We start from the raw sequence: 25,993 nt of genomic DNA on the forward strand, positions 1-25,993 counted from the left end.
TAAGGAAGAGTATTTGGTAGTGCTGAGACCATAGAAAGCCAAATTCAATCTCATAAAAGAGTGAAACAGGTTGAGGCAGTTGTGAGAAGAGGATCTAGACAGGCTAAGGCTATTAAAGAGGATGTACTGAAGCAAACCGGTATCACTGAGGAAGAGTTAGGAACTTTACAACCTAAAACTCACCTATCACCGGTAGCTACTTCTTCAGAGAATGACATGCCAACAACTTTCAAAAGAGTTATAAGGAAAAGAGATCCTTCACCGGCAACCACAACCTCGCCTAGAAGGACTAGACAAAAACAACAGGTAGTGAGGTCTCCAGTTAAGAAAACTACACCAAAGAAGAAGCTGACACCAAAGAAGAAGAAGAGGACTCAACAAAACTTGGCCCCTCTTGACAAATTATTGAATGAAATCACAGAGGAAGGAAAACTAAAGAACACAGAGAAATTGTATGATACTTTGACAACAGATGAAAAAGAACAAGTGGAAAACAATGTTATTTTTCACATGGACATGTATAAGAATTTTTTAATGGAAGTGGTAGATGAACTACCAGATGAACTATTTAAAAGATTGGAAGCAAGAAGACAAGTTGTTGTAGAGCTTGACAAGAAGATCAAAATAGAAAAGTTACTTGTTGTTTACCCAGTAAACTCACCTAAGGAAATAGATGACCTAATTGCAAAAGCCAACCGGTCAGTATTCTCTACTGCACACTGACATATTGCTTTAATGGTTGGAAGAGTCAATGAGGTAACTGAGGAAACAAAAAATGCATGGGATATATTCCTAGTTGAAAAAGAAAAACAGGAAGAGTACATGAACCCCAAACCAATAAAGGTATATCAGAAGGATAAGGACAAGGGTAAAGGAAAGGTTGGTGGATCTCCTAGTATCAAAGTAAAGGATAACTTACTCCCACCGCCTCCAATTACATCACTGGTAATAGCAACTACTAAAGATCAATCGACCGTTGAGAGTATGGATGTAGATGATATAAATCCTAATCCTGAAGTACTATACACAATAGATGTTGATACACAAAAGGTCAACATTGTGGTAGATATAGATACAACAGGTAAGACAGACATGGCTAATGAGCCACCGTTAACTGATCAAACTGACAACACAAGAAAAACCGGCAGATGATAGCACAGGACAATAGTTAGAAACTCAGATTGAGACTGAGAAAGAACAACAGACAGATAAACAAGAAGAGCAACACGCTCCAAAACAGGAACAGGAACAGATTCATGTGGAAATAGTGCCACCGGCAACAGGAGAAGTACAAAAACCACTGCTTAAGGAAATGCAAACACAAATAGACCTACCAGAGGTCACTACAAGCTTGGTCACTTCCTCCACCGACAGATTTCAGAATGTTGGTTCCTCATCAGCAAGCTATAAATCAACAAATGTAACAGAAGTACTTTTAGATTCTATCAAAAGGATAATATATTGTAGTTCATAGGCCTATAAAGCTATAGATGATACAATCCCAATTTTGAAGAGGCTAGCTCCTAATTGCAATATAGACAATAAAGATTCATTAAGCCAAATTGACATTTTGTCCAAGTACATCACTGAGAACACAGTGACAATTGAGCAAATAAAGGAAGAGGCATTGAAGAACAAGATGGAAATTGAAAAACAAAAATTCTTTGAGGATCAGATAAAGAAGTGTACAAGGGAATTTGACACACTTCTACCAGAACTATGCAACTTACTGAAGGAATTCAAAACTCTATACAAAGACATATGCAAGACAAACCTACTAACAACTGACATAGATAAGCAGATGAGCAAGGTACAGGATGAAATCAATAAACTTGCAGACAGTTTTGTTAACTCACTTGATACATTATCAATTTTTGAACAGAAGATAACAAGTTTTGAGGAAGATTTACTTAAGCTAGGAAGAGAAAAGGAGAGAATAGTAAATAAGGCAAAGAATTTGAGACTAAGACTGAGTCCAAGATTGGACTATCTAGCATACATGTGGAAGGAAATATCTGAGGCACTAGTACAGGGATAGAGAACATCATCAGAGCATATGCAACACCTCATCGGTACAGCTCAAAGAACAGATGTAGCTATAAAGGATAGCAAGAAGTTTATGGATAGTATAAACCTGATTTTGGCTGATCTTTTTCAAATGGTGACCACACAGTTACATGGTTGAGACTACAACTCTATTGACACCTTGACAACCTTTGTCATTGATGCCAAAGGGGGAGTAGTAGTATGACAAAATAAGAAAAATAACTGGTAGAAGAATTATCTACTTAGGGGGAGCATATCTTTTTTGGTAACACATTTTTGGATTACAAGTTTTGGATACACTTTTGAATTTTATCATGAGTGTTGCCATCAATGCCAAAGGGGGAGATTGTTGGCATATGCACACTCCAATGAGACATTGTAAGTGATTGAAGTTTTTATCATTGATGACAACCTTACAATCCTATGGCACTGGCAAGGCATTACACAGGCATCAATAGATCAGACTCTACACTGACACTTAGACCACCGGCACCGGCAGAGAAAGGAAGCATACCAACACAGAGGCCGACAGGATTTTTGTTATATTATATTTTGTTTATTATTGTAAAAACTTTGTAAGCCGACTTGATATCATTGTAAAATGACTTATATATATAAGAAGTCATTGTAAGACATTTAATAATGGATAAGGAAAAATAATAAGGCAGACCTATTATGCGAAATATAGGTTAAAGGGTTTATGTAAGAAGCAGAGCAGAAACCGGTACTGAATCTGGCATTATAGATGCTATTGTAAAGCAATACAAGATATTGGATTTGTATAATCCATATTGTAAGTTAGTGAGACTTCCCATTGAGCAGTGATCTCTAGGCAATTGGCCTTCCTGCATGTGTAGGCCCCTCTTGTAAGTAATATTCTCTTATTGGCTAGTAAGTGAATATTGTGGGTTACAAATCCCACCGAGGTTTTTCCCACACCGAGTTTCCTCATTAAAATATTGTTTTATGGTGTGTTTCTTATGTGGTTGCTTTCATTTCTGTTTATTGCATTATTTCTTGCATATTGGTACACTGTTATAATATGTTCTACATGTTTTAAGTTAAGAAATTCAATCAACCGGTTAGATACTGATTCACCCCCCCCTCTTAGTATCTGTGGGAATCCTAACACCATGAAATTGATAGCTTCTTTGAGGTCTTCAAGAGTGAGAAATTGAATGCATTTTGGGCTTTAGAAATCCTAACCGAAACCACCCTTAGGTAATATTGAAGAGCTTTGTCTTACTTGGAGGAAGCATTTTGAGAAATGACAACCTTCTCATAATGGAAGACAAATGCTTAGACAATTTTTGGTAGCTCAAAGAGCACCATTTGTTTGCCTTTATTTTTTTAATTCTTGGTGACGAATGAGGAGCTTTGGAGCTAGAAAAAACTCTCTGTAAGCTTGATTTCCTACCTTCAAATAGTTAATTGTGGCCTTGATTTGAGCCCATTTGGCATTATGGCTATCTGCAATCTATTTTTTTTGGTAGAGTTGAGACATTTTGACTTGCAATATATGAGAGAAGGGATTGACAGTGAGGTCCTCTATGGCACAATGGATATTTGAGGTGGTAGCCTCATAGGACTATCAATAAAACATGACAAGTTGGTGTCCATAAATGTGGAGGAAGCGAGATGTGCATTAGATAGCATGATTCCACCAAACAATCTGCCTAGACTGTTGTGTAGGATGACACTCAAGGTTCCAAATGTATTGCATGTGAGCCATCATGGGTTTTGACTTAACAAAGAGGTATTCACAAAGAATTTGGTTTTGGAAGGTCATTTTGGGACCACTTGCCAATTAATGCTAAACTTGATGGAAAGTGGTATGATAGGGTGACATCGAGGAGACACATCACTAGAAGAGATTGACAAGATGCAAATGTAAAAAAATATTGTACCATTATCATAGCATGATCAAGCTATTTAAGAAGTCTATCATTTCCTACCCAAAAGTTTCTCTGTGTATGCCACATAAAATGATGTTGGTGGTGGAAAGTATTGAGATCATAAAGACCCAACTTATTATGCATATAGAACCACACCTCTCATTTACAAGTTGTCCAACAAAAAGGTAATAACCTCTCCTTATTAGAAGTTGCCTCAACTACATTAAAGTCATTGTAAAGAACCCAAGTGGAACTTAGATATATTTAATTCACAATCCAATGCCAAGATTGTAGATCTCTCAATAAAATTATTAAGAGCATAAGCATTAATTATCTAAAAGGAATGATTATTGATTGACATGATTATCCAAATCAACCACTGAGTAGGATTGAGCCCATGATCAATCACACAAGATTTTTATTGTAGCACAAGAAGGGTGACAACCCCTTCACGACTCACCTCATGATTGGAAGCAAACATTGGGCCACCTAGCCAAATAACCCAACATGCAACATAAAGCATAAATGAAGAGATATTAATTTCTTGCACAAAAAAATAATTAATGCCAAGATAATTCTGTTGAGTATCCCACATAGAGTACTTCCTGGTAAGGTTAGTAAAACCTTGGGCATTCCAAGATATACGATTACTGATTCAAAATATTGGATATTATCCCCATCCCCAAGAGAGGAGAAATAATTTTGCAAGAAATTAGAAACTTTTTGAAAACCAAGTGTCTACTCGAAAGAGTGACACCTGCAAGAGAGACACAAACAACTCAAACACACCAATGGGACATTATATTAGAGGATTCATATGAGAAAAACATGTTAATCAAAAAAATATCTAAAAGCTTCTCATTGTCCTCTATCTCTAAGGATCCTTCAGATTCAAGGTGGCTCTTAGCTTGGAAGAGCACTTTATCTCTAGGATGAAAACCTAAAGAACGAGAGATGTGTGAATCTAAAAATCTAAATGTATATAACCATGATCTTAGTGATATGCTTATGGATATGAAACTAGATATGTTACCAAAATGGGAAGATTTAAGCTAGTGTGAGGATGATATGAAGATGATATGGAACTAGCATGATTTACTAAGCATGATGAAATCTATACTATAATGCAACTAAATGATCTAAAAATGCATGAAGATGGCAATGGAGTTCCTTGATAACCTGCAAAAGATAATTTAGCTATAGCTTAGATGCAAATAACTAAGATGGGATCCTTGATATGAGGAAATGAGCTCTATTTATAGAAGAATTGGTGAAATAAATGGCTAAGATTGAGTTGGTTTAAGAAGGATCAAGATTGAAAGTTATCAATACATATGAGATTTTCAACCCAATCCCATGTTGGCAAGTGTCATCATGAGATTTCTTGAGAGGAGAGGGAATAAGCATTAAATGTTTGAGAAGATTTAATGGTCAAACCCATGTGGGTGAGCTTGTTGGATAAAGCTTTTACCTAAGGATGTAGGTTATTATCCATTGGTTCAACTCTTGTGAAAAGTTAAGAGATGGTAAAAGGGATAAGCCATGATGGGTTGATGTGTTGAAGGGATGATGTCTTGTCAGATCCTTAAAATCTCTTTGAAGACTTTGGAGGTTTTTTATAATTTTTCACCACTTTTGATACTTGCAAAATTGATTTTGATGATTGTGATGATGTCCGATATTAGGTCCAATGGTTGATAGGTCTTGATGTAGTCCAAATTGTTGAGAAATGTGGATTGTTGGCAATAATATGACTTGGTGAGATGTCAAATTGATGGTTTGATTGATAGAGTGTAGGATCACAACTCTAGTTTGAGTAGCATCCCAGATAGGATACTTAATTTTGATATGAGACAATTGAGTGCGATATGGATCACTGGATTCGATATGGGTCATGTGATTCGATATGGGTTCATTTGATTTTGATATGAGTCATTGATGTTGATATTGGTCACTTGAGTTGATATGGGTAACTTTGATTTGATAGGAGATAACTTTGGTTTCGATATGTGTCACTTTGATTTGATATGGGTCCATTTTAATTTCTATATGGGATAACTTTGATTTGATAGAGTGACTTTGTCACTGATATGGGATAACTGGTTGGATAGAGTGACTTCATCACTGATATGGGATAACTAATTGGATAGGATAGGCTAAGATTAACCTACCTAGATTTGATAGCATGACTAGATCCACTGATAGGAGAGGTCTGTTTGATTACCGATAGGATAGGCTAAGATAAACCCACTTGACTGATAAGAGTCTATGATCAAAACTCCTGAATGATAGTATGACTGACATCACTAATAGGGTCTCAATGAGATTGTTTAAGATCTCTTGTTGAGCTGATAGAAGATTGTTTGATTGACTCATGTGGATTGATCCATTTGATAGGTACAACCGATATGGTGTTGATATTGTGATATAGGCCCAACCTGGTGTGTTGATGCTTTAGGAACGATACCAAAAGATGTTGGCTATGTAGGGAGCTTTAACTGATGGTGATAGGGTTTATATTACTATATGGGGTTTGTCGCATAACTTGTTCATGCCTTCCTACCAGAAGAACAAAGCCTTGTTGACTGCATTAGCAGAGAGATGGCATAGTGAGCATAACACCTTCCATCTACCAACTGGAGAGATCACAGTGACACCCGAGGATGTGTATAGGATACCATGGATCTCAATCATTGGAGAGGTGGTACAGTATGATGTGGAGGAGTAGGATGGGACCGATGCATTCGGGGGGGGGGGGCTTGTTTTCTGATCCGCACCTCAGTGGTTATTCAGTTGTGTGGCAAGACATGGTGGATTAGTATATCCCACTATCGTCTATATTAGCAGGTTTGATCGGTGGCTTCCTTTGTCCTGAGAGGAGATCACATGGGTTCTTAGTTGGATGGGGGCGGATACTCCGACAGATAGTGAGATAGCGAAGATGATATGCATGAGGGATCTATGTGTTGGCCCACTTGTACCACGAGCTACACTAGGTTGTGTATGATGAGGGTGCGAGCTTAGCGACAGGGGGTCACACTGTTATAGATTTAGGCCTGGGAGCACATAGCAGTGTCTCGCCCAATAGTAGAGAGATCACGACTGATCGGGCTACCTTATCTATTTATGTATCGATAGGTAGCTTCCCAGTCCATGCTCGGGAAGTTGGAGTACTGGAGACGAGTCCTAGATGACATAGAATCAATGGTCTAGTAGCCTTACAAAGAATGTGAGGCTTGGGTAGAGGATGCAAAAAAGATCCCTGTCCTATTTGAGAGCCTATACTTGATAGGGAGGACCCCTATATTGTTGAGAGATTCATCTTGCCTTGTGTACTCTGGCAGTTTGGTCATTCCCAGGCGATGTTGTAGGGGGTGGCCATCTATGCCCAAGTGCACAAGGAGAGGGAAGATTGGGGTCCCCCTTTGGACTTTTATACAACACAGGCCGAGTTCTAGGCTCTTCCTCATGTATGGTGGGATATGTGACCACAGCTGGCGGATCTAGGTATGACAACTCAGTATGCCCAGTATTTGGCGGAGCATCCTTTTCCATGATTGACAGGACTGGGGGATCTAGTGCCACACTTGGAGGAGAGTGATGATGATGATGATGATGAGGGAGGACCCATAGGACAAAGGGGTGAGAGGTGAGGCTAGGGTAGAGGCCAAGGCATGAGAGGTAGAGGTATAGGTAGGGCAAGAGGACATATTGGTCGAGGAGTAGATGGAGGAGGTGGGAATGGTGGTGGTGGAGATGGTGGAGGTGGAGGAGATGCAAGATGAGGGGTGAGAGGGAGAGGGGGTGGGTGGAGACAGGATCTAGGCTGGGGAGGGCCATTGCAGCTAGGGGTTGCAACAGGAGGAGTAGGAGGCGAGGGCGATGAGGGTTCAGAGTCTAAGGAGACTAGTGAGGAGGAGGGATCTTCTGAGGAGACTGAGTCAAAGGAGGAGGGTGAGGAGGTTATGGGTGGGATGGGAGGGGTTGGATATGATGATGAGGAGGATGAGGAGGATGAGGATCCACAACCCTTGGTATGGTGGAGGAGGAGATACTACCCCCAGCTGCTCCCATATAGGTTAGTGCAACACAGGTGCCACCAGTGCAGGATTGTCAATCATCTCGGTCGATAGTGGTACAGATTGCAGTGCCTCCCCACTAGTAGCAGACATAGATAGCTACCCTTTAGTCTATGGTGCGGGGCTTATAAGCACAATCGGTTCATGTATAGGGACATATAGCTCAACTTTAGGGTGTACAGGATCAGCTGATGTAGGCACATACACATATTGCTCAGGTGCAGGGGTAGGTTACTCAGTTACAAGGATAGGTCACTCAATTGATAGCTGAGTGTGATATAGAGATAGAGCGGCAGGGCCACGTAGAGCAACTTGAATGAATGATTCAATAGATTGTTCCACAAGGTTTGACTAGTGATACCATTAGAGGTCTCATGTGGTAGTTTGAGAGGGTTGAGCATTACATGAGCTTGTATCATCAGGTTGTACCACCAAAGAGACAAGGACCATTATTTGTACCTAGCTAAGAGCATGGGGGCTCCCAAAGATAGGAGGGTAGCCAGAGAGTCACGGGGTCTAGGAGAGATCCCAGAGGTGGTGGTACAAGTGCAGGTGGAGGTGGTCCTAGTGCCCAACCAACATATTCAGGTAGCAACCACTCTTAGATTGCCCTCTGATGATGTATTTTTTCTCACATGGATGAGATGATGTATACTTTGATATTCTTTTGATCATTTTATATGATGTACTCATTGGTGTATGTTTGATCCTTTGCGATATGGGGTATATGATTGATTTTGGATAGTGATGATCTTGAGCTCTTGTTGATGCACATTTATTGTTTGATATGATATTCAGGGACATTGGACATTATTCATTCTTTTTATTCCTTCTGACATGTATCGGTGCTTTTCCTTTGGATCAACATGGATCACACATGCATAATGATATGATACTGATGGGGTTCCCCTAGTTTGCTCAACACTTCACCTAGTTGGTGTTGCTCAATTCCACCAATTCACCAGGCCTAGTTGCTCTCTAGACCTCCAAGTCCTTCTCAATCTCTTCTAGGGATTGATTCTTGATCATTCTAAGGTGTTTTCTTCAAGTGTTTTGGCTAGGATCCCTACCAATTCACAATGCTTCCCATGTGCTCAATTATGGCTTCTTGGCTTCAATTTGTCAATTTGACCCCCTACCATTGTGAGATGATGCAAAGGTGTGGAGGTTTCTTCTTTTATGTTTTTAATGCATTTAGGGTCCATTTGAGGTTTGCAACCATTTGCTTTCTTACCGATTTCAATATTTTGCCTAGAAAAGGGCTACAAGGAATTAGCCTAATTAGGCCTCCTAAAACCGGTTTTTTTAGGGCTTGAGTGAAAACGGTCCAAACGACCCCCTAGAAAGTTTGGTTTTTCTTCAATGCTTCATCTAACCTCAAGATATTTTTGTGGTTTTGGCTCCTTATTTCACCGTACAATATGCTAACCCCAAAATGAGGGTTTTGAAGGGTTTCTAGGCCTTCTAGCTGGCAGTGACTGGTCAAGTTGGGGTTTGAGCATTAAATGACCTTGTCAAGGCTTATCCTTGAATTGGAAACTCTTTCCCAACTCAATGGACCCCTCCAAAATATTATATGGTGATTTTTCATTCACCCCTGCACTTTGCACATCATTTTCACCTTATTTCCTTTAGCCGGGTTGCTCCTGGACTCGCCTAGAACAAGACGATAGTCATATTGAAATTCTTCTCCAAAACTTGTCCCTACATATGAACACTGTACATGTGGTTTCCCTTCATGTTCCAACAAGATGTGATGGCAGCACCTGTGCAATTCATGGGGCAACCATTTTTACAAAAACTGCTATACACAAGCCAAAATTGGCTATTTACAAAATAAAGCAAGAAAGCACTATTGAAAACTATCTACAAAGATTGAAATGAAACCAAAAATACTTTAACACACTATAGAAACTCAATCCATTTCTATATCAATGTATTCAATCTATTTTCAATTATAAAATGAGTAAAATCAAGCCAAAATGCTGCCAACTAGTTTGAAAATGAGTAGTTTCAGATTGTTGAACTTACAAAAAACATTCTCCAACCTTGGTAACCATGAAAGAGAGGCTAATTATATTTTTTCCCATGTGTGGAGTCATCCTAGGGCATTGGAAAATCCCTAACTCCATCGCAAACCAATTCAGGACAAAAGTTGTCATGACAACTTTCAAAAGTTGTCATGACAACTTTTTGCAATTTTGCACTTTTGCACTTTTTGGTCTTTCCAACCTATGAGACCTATTTTAAGTCATCACACATGACTTTTGAAACATTCCTAAGACTAATTTAACCCTCCCTAATGCCTATACCAATTTTTGACATTTTTGACCATCAAGAAGGTCAATTACCTACTCAAATCCACTATTTACACAAAAATGCAAACCTAAGAAGAATGAACTCAACCTAGGCCTAAATTGACTCAAAACACTAACTCTTGGACCCTCCTAGATTCCTTATTCACTAACTAACTTGGCTAGGTTCATTACAAGACAAAATTGAGAAAACTACCCTAAGTCCTAGGTGCTCCTGCACCATTCTCCCAAATAAAAGAAAATCATGTCACCTCCTTGGGAATCAGATTCCAATCAATTCCAAGCTTCGTAAACTTTGTCTCAAGCACCCATGTAGTTTTAGCGTCATCCATACTCTGCCATTTGATGAGGTGCTCCCAATAGGCTTGATGCCTTGTCTTCTTGGCAATCCTTGAACTCAACACCTTCTTGGCCTTTGAATTTGGTTTGGCTGGTAACTGAAGGTTGTTCACATCATCTGATACCTCTGAGTGACTACAATCTGAACCTTGAATTGGTCCCTTGTAGGCAACTATTTCTGCTATGTTGAAAACCAGTGACAATCCTATGTCACTAGGTAGATCCACCTTGTATGCATTTTCTCCATACTTGGCTAGAATAACACATGGACCTATCCTTCTCATTTGCAACTTGTTAGGCACTCCTTGCTATAGCATTTCTTTGTTTAGGTGCACCATGAACAAGATCTCCCACTTGAAATTTTAGGTTCTTCCTTCTTTCATCAACTTTTTGTTTGAGTTTTCTTGTGTTCTCCATCAATGCTTTCTTGACTGATTCATGGACCTCCTTCATTGATTGAGCAAAGTCCTCTGCATATCCACTTCTTTTTGCTGCACTACCTAAGTCTCTCAAATCCAAAATACCTCTTGGGTGCACACCATAGACCACTTCAAAAGGGCTCTTGCCAGTAGTCCTATTCATGGTGTCATTATATGCATATTCAGCTTGTGAGATTACTTTATCCCATGTTTGACCATATTCTTTAGTAAGGCACCTGAATAAGTTTCCCAAGCTTCTATTCACCACTTCGGTCTGCCCATCTATTTGAGGATGGTAGGCTGATCCAAAAGAGAGGTTGGTGCCAAGATTTTTCCATAGTGTCTTCCAAAAATGACTCATGAACTTTGAGTCCCTATCTGAAACAATGCTCATGGGTAAACCATGTATCCTCACCACCTCTTTGAAGAACAATCGAGCTATTTGGCATGCATCATGAGTAGTCTTGCAAGGCACAAAGTGAGGCATTTTGCTAAATCTATCCACAATGGCATATATACTGTCATATCCCTTCTTTGTCCTTGGTAAACCTACTACAAACTACATGCTAATGCATTCCCAAGGTCTATTTGGTATGGGAAGAGGTTGGTATAAACTGACATTTGTAGAAGTACCCTTGGCCTTTTGGCAAACTATGCAAGTCTCCACATACTTCTTCACATCTTGATTCATCCTTGACCAATAGTAATACCTTTGAACCAACTCTTGAGTCTTATTGACTCCAAAATGTCCACTAAGGCTGCCATTATGCTTCTCTTGTATAAGGTTTTCTCTCATTGAGCCTCTAGGAACACAAAGTTGCCAACCTTTAAACAATAGCCCATTTTGCAAAGTAAAATCAGAATACTCACTATGGAAGTGATTTTGATACTCCTTACACACCTTGTAGGCATTTGAGAAGTCTTCATCCTTCGGGTACAAGTCTCTAAAACTGTCAACACCTATGCTCCTCAATTGGATTTCTTGGACGGTCAAAAGTCTTCTACTTAATGCATCAGCTACCTAGTTTAACTGCCCTTTCTTGTGCTTAATGGTGAATGTATAGGCCTGCATATACTCCACCCATTTCATGTGTTTATGACTGAGTTTATCTTATGAGTTTAGAAAACACAATGCTTGGTTGTCCGTATAGACCACAAATTCTTTAGGGAGGAGATAGTGTCTCCACTTCCTCAATGCCTGCACTAAAGAATACAACTCAAGATCATAAGAGGAGTATTTCCTCTTGTCATCATTAGCTTCTCACCATGGAAAGCTACTGATCTTTCTTCTTGGCTTAGGACAACACCTACTGCATCATTATTTGCATCACATTCCACTATGAAAAGTTTCTCAAAACTAGGCAACACTAGCACTGGTTGGGTAGCTATCTTCTCCTTCAAGGTTTCAAAACCTTTGTTTGCTTCTTCACACCACTGAAAATTTGCCTTTATTCCATCTCTAATGGTGTCTAACATTGGTGCACATATAGCATTGAATTGCCTAATGAACTTCCTGTAGTAATGAGCTAGTCCATGGAAGCTTCTCACCTCTGTTGCTAACTTAGGAGTAGGCCAATTTACAATGGCTTCAACCTTGATGGGATCCATCATGAGGTTTCCTTGAGATAACACAAACCCAAGGTAAACCAACTCCTGCTTAACAAACTCACACTTATCCAAGTTCATGGTTAGCTTTTCATCATACAATCTTTGTAATACATCTTGCAAATGATTAATATGATCTGCCCTATCCTTACTGAAAAATGAGAATATCATCAAGATATACCACCACAAATTTATGTATGAAGTCCTTCATCACCTCATTCATGAGTCTCATGAAGGTGCTTGGAGCATTGGATAAAGCAAATGGCATTACAATCCACTCAATAGTCTTAAATGTAGTTTTCCATTCATCACCCTCCTTAATCCTAGTTTGGTGATATCCACTTTTAAGGTCAATCTTGGTAAAGTACTTTGCTTCCCCTAAACAATCCATTATGTCTTCTATTCTAGGAATAGGGAACCTATATCTGATGGTGATCCTATTTATGGCTCTAGAATCAGTACACAATCTCCAAGTACCACCTTTCTTTGGTGCTACCACGGTAGGGATAGCACAAGGGCTAATGCTTTTCCTAATTAGGCCTTGGTCTAAGAGCTCTTGGATTTGTTTGGCAATTTCAACATTTTGTTGGGGAGTCATTTACTATGCCTTTGAATTTCTTCAACAAACCTTGCACCTCTATTGGCAAATCTAGCTGCTCTTTCTTGTCTTCCTCTTTGGGCTTCACTACAAGTGCAAACCCTATACCTTCATCTTCCTCAAGTGTCTTTAAGAGCTGTTTTTCACTCACCAAAAGAACATTAGGACCTGCTGCCCTCTTTTCACCTTCCTCAAGGATAGACCGAATCTTAAATGTGACTCCATCTTTCTTGAATGAGTATGCATTCTTGGCTCCATCATGGATAGCTTGTCTATCAAATTGCCATGGTCTTCCTAAGAGAAGATGGCATGCATCCATGGATAGGACATCATATAACACCTTGTCCTTATACCTCCCAATGGTAAAATCCACCCATGCTTGCTCAATTACTAGGACATGTTGGCCTTTGTTCAACCAAGTGACTCTAAAAGGATTGTTGTGAGGTATCCTTTGCAATTTGAGCTTACTCATTGCCTCTTCTGACACAATATTATCTGTAGACCCTGAATCAATGATCACTTTACACACTTTATCCATAATATTGCATTTGACCCTAAATAAGGACCTTCTTTGGCTTGGCTCTTCTCTGACTGGTTCATTGATCAACGTTCTCCTTATCATGAAGTTGTCACCTACCTCTGACTCTAAGGCAACCTAAGGATTCTTGCTGCTTGAAGACTCTTCTTGAAGATATCTCACTCTCCTTTCACCACCTTGAGATGATGATCCCTTCTCTAGACACCTATATGCTGGATGACCAAGTTGATTACAATGGTAACACTTCATTGTTGCAAAATATGAGGAACCTCTACCTTGTCCACTAGATCTTCCTCTAAATACACTGTTGGATCCCCTTACTCTATTGAATCCTCCTTTGTTAGTGCCACTATCTTTCTGCTCAGTGAGTTTAGATTCTCCTTGTGTTCTTTGTTCAGAACTTCTTCCTCCAAAGACTCCCCAATGGCCTCTATTGTCTTTTCCTCTACCTCTGCCCCTATTGTTGCTTGAGTCATGTCTTCTTTTTTAGTTTTTTGTCCACCTTAAGGGCAAGTTGATAGGTTTGATGGACTGTTTTTGGGCTCATTAGACTAATTTCTTCTTGGATGTTCCACCGTAGACCATTTAGGTACCTAGCAACCTTGAGACTCTCTTCTTCCACTACATGTAATCTAAGGCTAAGTTTGTGAAACTCCTCCATATAGCTACTGACATCAAGGTCTTTTTGTCTTAAGTTTTGCCTCTTCCTATGAATTTTCACTTCATAGTCATCAGGGAGATAGACTTATTTGATTTTGACTAACATCCCTTTCCAAGAAGAGATGGGCGCTTTGCCCATTTTCTTCCTCTCATCTTGCACAAATTTCCACCAAGTGAGAGCAGCTCCTCTCATCCTTGACTTGGCTAATTTGACTCTTTGGGCTTCAATTATGCCTTCACATTCAAAATGGTTCTCCATTCCTTCTATCCATTCTAGGACCACTTCAGCCTCCATCTTACCAGTGAACAATGGCAATCCTTCTAGTGATTTACCACTTAAGGCCTTCAATGCCTTCAGGAAAGGTTCTTTCTCTAGGACAGGGTCAGGTTCAGGCACCTTGTCTATCTTTGACACTTATTTACCCTTCCCTTCTTCTCCTTCAACCTTTACCAACATGTCATCTGTCTTGGTTTCAACCTCACCAAGCTTACTCTCCGATTCTAGCAACTTCTCCTTCAGGAGTCTATTCTCTTCCTCTTGATCATCCACTTTCTTTTCCAACTTTGCATTGGTCACCATGTTGTTATCTCTTATAGATTCCACTGAGGACATATACTCACCTAGCCCAAATCTTATAGGCTCTAATACCAATTTGATGGGGTTCACGTAGTTTGCTCAACACTTCACCTAGTTGGTGTTGCTCAATTCCACCAACTCACCAGGCCTAGTTGCTCTCTATACCTCCAAGTCCTTCTCATTCTCTTCTAGGGCTTGATTCTTGATCATTCTAAGGTGTTTTCTTCAAGTGTTTTGGCTAGGAACCCTACCAGTTCATAGTGCTTCCATGTGCTCAATTATGGCTTCTTGGCTTCAATTTGTCAATTTGACCCCTACCATTGTGAGATGATGTAGAGGTGTGGATGTGTCTTCTTTTATGTTTTGAATTCAGGATCCATTTGAGGTTTGCAACCATTTTCTTTCTTATCGATTTCAAGATTTTGCCTAGAAAAGGGCTACAAGGAATTAACCCAATTAGGCCTCCTAAAACCGTTTTTTTAGGGCTTGAGTGAAAACGGTCCAAAAGACCTCATATAAAGTTTGGTTTTTCTTCAATGGTTCATCTATCCTCAAGATTTTTTTATGATTTTGGCTCCTTATTCCACCATACAATATGCTAACCCCAAAATGAGGGTTTTGAAGGGTTTCTAGGCCTTCTAGCTGGCAGTGACTGGTCAAGTTGGGGTTTGAGAATTAAATGACCTTTTCAAGGCTTCTCCTTGCATTGGAAACTATTTACCAACTCCATGGACCCCTCCAAAATCTTATATGGTGATTTGGCATTCACCCCTGCACTTTGCACATCATTTTCACCTTATTTCCTCTAGTCAGATTGCTCCTGGACTCGCCTAGAACAAGGTGGTTCCCTGCATATATACATTTTACAGGTGGGTCCCCTTCATGTACAAACAAGCTGTGATGGAAGCACGTGTGGAATTCATGGGGCAACTATTTTTACAAAAATTGCTATACAAAAGCCAAAACTGGCTATACACAAGCCAAAACTGGCTATTTACAAACTAAAGCAAGAAAACACTATTAAAAACTATCTGCAAAGCTTGAAATGAAACCAACAATACTGTAACACACTAGAGAAACTCAATCCATTTCTGGATCAATGGATTCCATCCATTTTCAATTACAAAATGAGTAAAATCAAGCCAAAATGCTGCCAACTAGTTTGAAAATGAGTAGTTTCAGATTGTTGAACTTACAAAAAACATTCTCTAACCTTGGTAACCATGAAAGAGAGGGTATTTATAGTTTTTCCCACATGTGGAGTCATCCTAGGGTGCTGGACAATCCCTAACTCCATCGCTAACCAATTCAGGACAAAAGTTGTCATGACAACTTTCAAAAGTTGTCATGACAACTTTCAAAAGTTGTCATGACAACTTTTTGCAATTTTGCACTTTTGCACTTTTTGGTCTTTCCAACCTATGCGACCTATTCTAATTCATCACACATGAATTTTGAAACACACCTAAGACCAATTTAACCCTCCCTAATGCCTATACCAAGTTTTGACATTTTTGACCATCAAGAAGGTCAATTACCTACTCAAATCCACTATTTACACAAAAATGCAAACCTAAGAAGAATGAACTCAAACTAGGCCTACATTGACTCAAAACACTAACTCTTGGACCCTCTTGGAGTCCTTATTCACCAACTGACTTGGCTAGGGTTAGTACAAGACAAAATTGAGAAAACTACTAGCCTAAGTCCTAGGTACTCCTGCACAAGATACTGACATGATTATACATGATATGGATGTTTTTGCTTTGATGATCTAGATGTTTTGATATGCAGATCTACATGATTTTTTTTTTATGATTCTATTTGTGTGATGATGTGATTTATGATATTGTGATCTATATGTTTTGAAGGTGATATGCCTATGTGATGATGTTTACTAATATGCAGATGCTTTACGATATGCAAATGAGTTGATGATATGGATTCTATATGTGATAAATGGATGTTCTATTATGCACCTGGGATGCAATGTTTGTGTTTGTGATATGAATGCAATGCACATGTGGTATAAAAAATGCCCCTATAACACTCCTTAATGTTTTTTATGATGAGATGATAAATGCTTGTGCTAAATGTTTCTATATGAACTAATGATTAAATGATATGCTAATGAGACTAATGCAATTTGTATGAATGGATATTTGATGTGAAATTAACTACAATAATGAGACCAAATGATAATGCAACTATCATTAAATGATAACGAGAATGAGCTAAATGATAGGTAATGCAACTATATGATATTGAGACCAAATGATAATGCATCAAAATGTACCTTTAAATGATATGAATGATAATGAAATGATAATGCCACTAATGCAAAGTTAAAATGATAATGAAATGATAATGCAACTAATGCAAAGTTAAAATGATATGAAATGATAGTGAAACTAAATGATATGAAAATGCAACTAATGCAAAGTTAAAATGATATGAAATGACAGTGAAACTAAATGATATGAAAATGCAACTAAATGTAACGATAAATGATATGATAATTTACCTAATGATATTGAATGCCACTAAAATGATTAATGATATGAAATGCACTCTAAATGATATGAAAATGACGATAAAATGATAATGCAACTAAATGCAAAGTTAAAATGATAATGCAACTAATGCAAATTTCAATGATATGTAAAGAGATAATGTACCTAAATGCAAATTTTAATGATATGATACAACTAAATGCACTATTTAAATGATAATGATAATGCACTTTTGATATGATAATAAAAATACAACTAAGCGCATTGTGATAATGATATGATATGCAATGAAATGCACTGTGGACTAATAATGAGATGTATGGATGTGAAACTAGCATGATAATGCAACGAGATGTATCTTGAAAATGAGATGCAAAATCAACAAAATAATGCAATGAGATGTATCTTGAAAATGAGATACAAAATTATACTAATGCAACCTTTTAAATGATATTAACCAACCAATGATATGCAACTAAGTGGATATGACTAATTAATGCAACTAAATGAAGGTGAATATGATATGAAATAATCACTCGTTGATATAGTCATCCTTGAAATCAAATTTTATAGTGCTTCCCTTTTATCATCATTGAGCCTTTGATATGTTGAAAGTTGATACAAGCATCATGGTATAATTGAACCATAAGGACCTGAGTATAACGTACATGGATTTTGATATTACAAGATGACATAAGCATCGAGATATAATTGAACCAAGATGACCTGAGTGTTGCTTGTGTAAAACAGACAAGAGTTAACCTATGTCCTATGAAAATCTAAAATGTCCTCAGTGATATGTTACATGATCATGTCTTGAGACAAACTTGCATAGTAATATGGCTTCACTCACAAAGAGTTGACAAAGAAAAATCACACTCCTTCCTTGCATTTCTAGTTTCAAGACATCCTTGAGTCGCTCAGGAGATATGATATCAAAAATTAAAAAACAACCATAGGTGAACATGCATGCTACTTTATGTATTGTGTCAGATAAAACAACTTGCAAGTAGATCTTTATTTGGTTGGTTCAACTTCTGGTTTTGATGTCTACCATTGATAGTTCTAATTTTTGTTTTTGTTCAAGCATTTATGTTTGTCATGATCTTTGGTTTTGTTGCGATGTCTCCATTTCGATGGTTATCTACTTTATTTATACCCAAAAGTCGAGATGCCCCCAGTTGTGGTCAGGATTTTGCCCCTAGCTATGGACACTTCTTTCGATACATGGATATATACATTATTCACCAAGCCATGGTGAGATATGATACAGATAGCTATTCGAATAACCAAGGAAGATGACTACGCTAAGTGCATCCAAGATTGTGATGCATTAAAAGGTCTGCAATGGCCATTGGCTTAGCTCAGATGGATGTAAAAGATATCATATATGCACCTATAGATAGAAGAAACAATCTGTTGCAAATAGCACTTGTTGCCAGGTTTTCACTACTTTCTTTTATTGTACTTTTTTTATTTTAATACCTTTTTCTTGATTTTATTTTTTTGTTGTATTTTTCTTTATTTTTTTATTTTTTTTGTATTTTTCTCTTATCTGTGCATTGGATAACTCATGTATAGAACTTTTTGAGATGCACGTTGTTGATAGGTTCATCAAATAGGTCCCCCTCTGATGTAGTCAGTTGATATTTCTCGGATCCATAAGTTGATATGATGACAAAAGGACCTAGCCAATTTGGTTCAAACTTTCCCTTCTTTTCCCGATCCTGTTGATTGCAGGAATTTTCCTTTAGTACCAAGTCACTAGTTTGAAATGCCCTTGGTTTTACTTTGTGATTTTAGCTTCTACACATGTGTTGCTGATATACTTTGAGGTGATCAAAAGCACGTTGTCGGTGTTCATCTAGCAGCTCTAATTCTTGTAGTTTGTTTACTCGATATTCCTCATCTAGAATTAGTCCCTTCAGTGATACTCTGAGTGATGGAATCTCAAAATCAATAGGTAGAGTAGCCTCTGATCCATACACAGGTGAGTATGGTGTAGCTCCTCTAGAGGTGTGGATGCTAGTTATGTAGGCCCATAATGTTGGGTTGAGTTGTACATGCCAATCACAACCAACCTTGTTCACTGTTTTATTGAGGATTTTCAGGATGGTTTTGTTTGAGGCCTTTTCTTGGCCATTCCCTTGTGGATAGTAAGATGTGGAGAAACAATGTTGGATATGGAATCGTTTGCACAGTTCTCTCACATCTTGATTCTTGAATGTTCTTTCATTATCAGTGATAATGGAACTAGGAATGTCATACCAACAAATGAGATAATTCAGGATAAAAGAGGATATTTGTTTGTTGGTAATAGTAGTCAATGGGACAACCTCTATCCACTTTGTAGAATACTCAATGGCCGTGATGATAAACTTATTTCCATTTGATGAGGAAGGATGAATCTTGACCACTAGGTTGAGTCCCCATTGACAGAATGGCTATGATGTAGTGAATGGTTGCAGCTCCTGTATCAGTGCATGTATAAGATGCCATGAATTTGGCATTTTGGACATTTTATCGCAAATTGGTATGATTCCTTTTCCATAGTCGGCTAATAATATCCCATCCTTAGAAGTTTCTTGGCGAGAGTAGGACCACTTGAATGTGTACCATAAATATCATTGTGAAGTTCTTACAAGGCGGTTTCAGATTCGTTACGATCAAGACACTGAAGAAGAGTACCATCAAGACCTCGGTGGTAAAGTGTGTCAGTGGTTAGGGTGTAACAAACTGCTTGAAAAATAAAGTTGTGTTTCTAGTTTTGAGATAGATCTAGTGGAAGGATATTATCTTTTAGGTAGGTGTAGATCTTTCCATAGAGTGGTTAGTCAGAGCCGACTATGTGGCATATGACTTGGGATTCAAAATTGTCATAGTCAAGGGAAAACAGTTATTCCACCAGGAACTCATAATGATTCTATTTGTCTGGTATTTGCAGGAGTGAGGCGATGGTTGCCATGGCACCGACAGCTTTGTTGTCTAACCTTGGAATCTACTCAAATTTGATGTCCACAAAGTGCTTCTTGAAGTTGTCCGCCATGCGCTTGTAGGGCATCAACTTGTCATCCTTTGTTTGATAGTCATTGTTAACCTAATTAATGACTAATTGGGAGTCTCCAAAGACTTTCAAATATGTGATCTTCCACTCTACGACCATTTTGATGTCTATTACTAGAGCTTCATACTCAACAATGTTATTTGTGCAAGGAAACATCAATCTGTAAGATCTTGGAATAGTGTATCCTTTTGGAGTGACGAATAAAATACCCGCACCAGATCCATGTTGTGTGTATGATCCATCAAAGTACAAAACCCATGCTTTTGTTGTGACTTTCAAGACATCTGTGTTTGGAAATTCAACATGCATTGGATGATTGTCTTTCAATGGAGCTTTTGCCAATTGATTTGCTATGGCTTGAACTTTGATTGCTCTTATGTCTGTGTAGTGAATGTCAAATTTTCGCAAAATCATTACCCATGTAGCTATCCTTCCTATGATAGTGGCTTTTTTGAGTAGATATTTTAATGGGTTGATCTTTGCTACTAGCTTGATTGTGTGAGCTAGCATATAGTGTTGAATTTTTTGAGAAGTGAACACCATAACCAAACAAGGTTTTTCAATGAATGTGTAGTTGAGCTTGTAACCATTCAATGTCCTATTGATGTAGTATATTGCTCTTTCCTTTCCCGCTAAATCATCTTGTGCTAACAATGCTCCTAGTGATACCTCTGTAGTTGATATGTAAAGAATAAGAGGTTTGCCTACTATTGGTGGATCAGATATTGCTTGAGTTGTTGGAATAATATTGCACATTGATCTTCCCATCTAAATGGGACATTCTTGTGGAGAAGATAAGTGAAAGGAAGGCACTTGTCAGCTAGTTGAGCAATGAATCTTCTTATGGATTATAGTCATCCTTGTAGAGATCTTAGCCAACTAATATTTGTAGGAGGTGGTATCTCCATTATTGTTTGTACCTTTGCGGGGTCCACCTCGATTCTTTTTTCCGAGACTACGTATCCCAAGATTTTTCTGGATGTTACATTGAAGACACACTTTTTAGGATTTAGTCGTACATTGAATTTCTCTAGCCTCTGAAATATTTTGTCTAAAATTTCTAGATGTCCTTCTCTTTTAAATGATTTGGCCAATAGATCATCTACGTAGTCTTCCATGAATGTGTGCATCATGTCATGAAATATTGTGGTCATTTCCTGTTCATAGGTTGCTCCCGCATTCTTCAAGCCAAAATGCATGACATTCCAATAGTAAGTACCCCATGGACATGTAAATGTTGTTTTATCTTGGTCTTCTGGTGCTATTTTTATTTGATTATCTCTAAGAAATCATCCATAAATGATAACATAGCATGTTCTGCTATTAGATCTACAATTGTGTCGATGTTTGGTAAAGAAAAGTCATCCTTCAAACAAGCCTTGTTGAGATCCCTGAAATCTGTACAAACTCTGATGCTTTTATCTGGTTTGGATACAGGTACAATGTTACAGATCCATTCAACATAATCTATTGGTCGAATGAATCCTACATCAAGTATCTTCTTTAGTTCTTCTTTAACCAAAAAGTCGACATATGGGTTCATTTTTCTCAATTTCTGCTTGACTGGCTTAGCTCCTGGAGCTATAGATAAGTGGTGCATGATCAAATCGGGATCTACCCCTGGAATATCTACATAGGACCAAGCAAATTGATTTGGTTTTCTTTGGAGAAATTGGTGAATTCGGGTCATTCATGTTCAGTTAATGACTCTGCCAGATGTATGGTCTTTGTTGTTGCTTCAATGCCGATATTGATTGATTGAGTTGGTTCAATCAAAATTGGTAATCTCTCCTGATAATGTTTAGGAAAAGTGTCAAGTCTCTCATCCTTTGGTGCCTTGAAGAGGTTTTCACCATTGGATACGTCCTTTTTTTTTTTTACTTTTTTATGATCTAATACTGCCATTGAATGGTATTCACCATTAGAATGATTTTTGATTTCATTCATTTTGCGACTAAGAGACTTGGAGCTCTCCTGATCGAGAACTTCGTTATGAGATTTTCTGGTGGAACATGTTTATGGATTTATCAAACAAAGGTAATAGACAATAGTGTCATCATCTGGAAAGATAGGTATGTTGAGTTGTTCAGGTTGTTCCCAGTCTATGAGTTCAGGATGGATGAGGGGCAAGGAATCGTTTGCTGGATTTAGGTCGACATTTATAAGGGTCATGATAGAAACGTTGTCAAAGTTTTCAATAATACGATCGAGGTCTATGATGGTACTCACTTTAGTATTGCCTATTTTGTAGCAACGCTGCTCATTCTCATTGTATTCATAGATATGTTGTGGTCCAAATTCAAATAATCTAGACCTTGAGCCTTGTCCTTCATCAGACGTGGGTGTATATGTATGGATTAAATCTATATCAATATCTTCAATTACATTAGATCAAGTATCCCATTCATATTCATGTGAGTCTATTTAAGAATCACTCTCTAGGACTCTATTGTTGTATATGATGGGGATATCATTTGGTGAGAAGGGTTTGTTGACCACTGGTACAGTTTTTGCTTTTGTCTCTGAACTTTCTTGCATTCCATTTGAATCAGGCTTTGTACTAGGTTGCAATCTATGTATCTTCTTGTGAGAAGCCTCCTCTCTTTGTATGACAAGCTCTTCTTGTTGTTTTTCATACTCCTCTTCCTGGTGCTTTTGGGCTACCTTATCAATTGTTTTTTGTTGTGTTAATGCCTGTTTCTTTTGTTGTCGCCACGCGGTTTATTTTTGTCGATTTTGTTGCCATGCAGATGCTCGTTGTCTATTCCATTGATCAAGTTGATGTTGATGTTGTCCATATCCTAGTCCAGGTTTGTCCTTAGCAAGTTGTGAGTGTGGTTGAATTGGTTCTACGATACCCTCTTGTCGTTTGTCGATAGGACCTTTTCTTGAGTATCCCATCCTTTGCATGATTTTGAATCTATTGCCATATTTCTCTATTGGGAGCGTGACACTTAACATTGCTTCTTGTGTGTCCTTGTTATCTTTGTACAACTAGTTCAAGACATCCTTGTCTTTTGTTTCATTTGCTAGTGTTTTTGCTTGAATAAACATTCTATCAAAGAGTTTGATGGGTTGTAAAGATCTTTTCTTGGATGTTGATGGTTGTCCATGAGACCTCAGTGAAATTGGAAATTTTGATAGACATAAGGATGGTTCAAAAGAGTATTCTCCCATGCCTTTGTCCTTTAACTTCATATTTTTCTCAAAATCTATGGATAGAGATTTAAGCTGATCTTTACTGTTTGATAATGTGGAAGTGAGAGCTTCCCTGTTATGTGGCACTAGGATATTTTGAGTTGCTTTGAGATTATTGCAATATGGAAAATGATTTATGTTTGCGGTGATGGAAATTTCTTATCTATCATATGGGAATTCAGGCACTGGTGGTATGTGGATGACACTACTTGCATTTCATGGATCCAAGGAGGACCCAAAATTATATTATAAGATAAGTCTATGTACGAGACTTGACATAGAGTATCTCTATGAACTGGTCCTACTTGAATAGGTAATACCACGAGTTGATGATCTTTCTTTATCATCATATGCTTTGATTGTCATCCTTTTCTTAGGATCAATGGTTGTTTATGAGAAACCCAATGCACGGATAAGTTTTCGAGTACAAATATTTAGACCGGCCCCTCCATCTATTAGTACTTGTGTTTACTCGATGTTTATAGACCAAGACTTCAATATGGAGTGGAGTATTATGTGGATGATTTAAAGAGACGTCATCATTTTTAGAAAATGATAGATTATGGGGCACAGTTAAATGCCCCACCATGGTTTGGAATCAATCAATATCTAGATTGTTTTTAACCGTAGTGTCAAAAAGAGCTTTTTCTAGAATATCCTTCTGTGCTGGTGAGACTTTGAGAAGCTCTAATATAGATATGTGGGCTGGAATTTTCTTCAATTTCTCTACTAGGTTATATTGTTCTTTCAGAGGGGCGGATATGTTGGAAGTGTTTCCTTTCAGAATATACTTGGATTGGGCAATGAAATAAGTTTGTTTGTCAACAATTCTTGAAATGATGATTCAAGAGTTTTCCCCAAAGGTGTGAACTTTCGTTGATATGGTGCAGGTTTTGTGTTAGTGTTGTTTCCTTGATTGTTGGTCTTTTGAGTGTTGGTTGGTGGAGTAATACCTGATAATTTTAACACTAGTTGTTTTGTTTTAACATTGTTAGTGTCAGCTACACCATCATTGATGATATTCGTGTTCCTTGTCCAAAATTTGGATTTGTCTGAGTTGTTGTTGTTATAATAGTTGTTGCTATAGTTGTTGCTTGATGAACTAGCAACTTCCTTGGAAAATTTCAAAGTTCCCTTTTTTATTAAGGCCTCTTTTATCTGGATGCCATTGTCAATCAACTTTTGAAAACTAGGTAGATATTGTAGTTTAAGTTGAAATCATCTCGTCATTTAGATTATCTATAAAGATTTCCATTTTCTCCTTTTCAAGTACGATTCGAGGATATCTAGAGATTAATCATCTCCATCTTTGCAAGAACATCATGAATGGTTCATTATTCTTTTGTTTTGTGTTGTAAAGGTCAAGCATGGTAACCTCATGTAGAATGTTATACGAGTATTATGAAACAAACTTGTTCACCAACTCTTCAAATGATCTGATGGGAGGTGTGAGTTTTGAAAGCCTTCCATCATTTGACCTCCTAGGCTTCTTGGAAATAACCTCATCATGTAGGTGTCATTGTGGGAAAACTCCAAGCTCATTGTGCGAAATTCCCTTATGTGATCGCGGGGATCACTTTTACCATTGTATTTGTCATACTTTAGTATTTCAGAGTTTTGTGGGAATGGAACCATGTTTAAACTTCAATCAAAGGGATAAGGACAAATATCCTCTAAGGAATATCGCACGGTGGTCCATTGTTGCATGTCTTGCATATGTTGTTGAAGCACTTGTACTTGTTGCATAAGTGTAGTAAGGGTATTGTTCTCATTGTTGGCATCCTAATTGTTTGTGTTATCTTGATCATTAGTGTTGTCTTGATTATTGGTATTGTCATGATCGTACGTATTGTTATGACCAGTGTTGTAGGTGTATGTTCTTGATTTTGTCCTTTTTACACTCTCAGTTTGTTCTTGGTGTTCATGTCAAAATCCTCAAGGATTTTAACACCTTTTCTAGATAGCAAGAGGAAGTATTTTTGTTTGTCTGTTTCGATGAGTCCTTCCAAGAGTTTTTGTTAGCCTGGGTCTTGTTGGGTCTCTTTGATAACATTATATGTTGTATCTTCCTCATCCATATTTAGGTACTTTTTCCAGGTGTTAGTTTCTCTATGTCCCATGCTTGATTCAAGCTCGTCCCACTTGTT

At 38.0% G+C, this 25,993-nt stretch overlaps 1 protein-coding gene across 1 annotated transcript in view; it reads left to right on the top strand.

Annotated features, from left to right (window-relative positions):
* The first annotated feature begins 984 nt into the window (after positions 1–984).
* The window catches only part of LOC131873943 (uncharacterized), a 52,754-nt gene continuing 27,745 nt past the window's right edge, over positions 985–25,993 (top strand). Inside the window, exons 1-2 of the mRNA XM_059217125.1 lie at positions 985–1,081; positions 7,803–7,975. Of these exons, the coding sequence (XP_059073108.1) occupies positions 985–1,081; positions 7,803–7,975 (270 nt within the window). The remainder of the gene's footprint in view (positions 1,082–7,802; positions 7,976–25,993) is intronic.

This window comes from Cryptomeria japonica, chromosome 3 (genome assembly GCF_030272615.1).
Source record: "Cryptomeria japonica chromosome 3, Sugi_1.0, whole genome shotgun sequence".
NCBI classification, from domain to species: domain Eukaryota; kingdom Viridiplantae; phylum Streptophyta; class Pinopsida; order Cupressales; family Cupressaceae; genus Cryptomeria; species Cryptomeria japonica.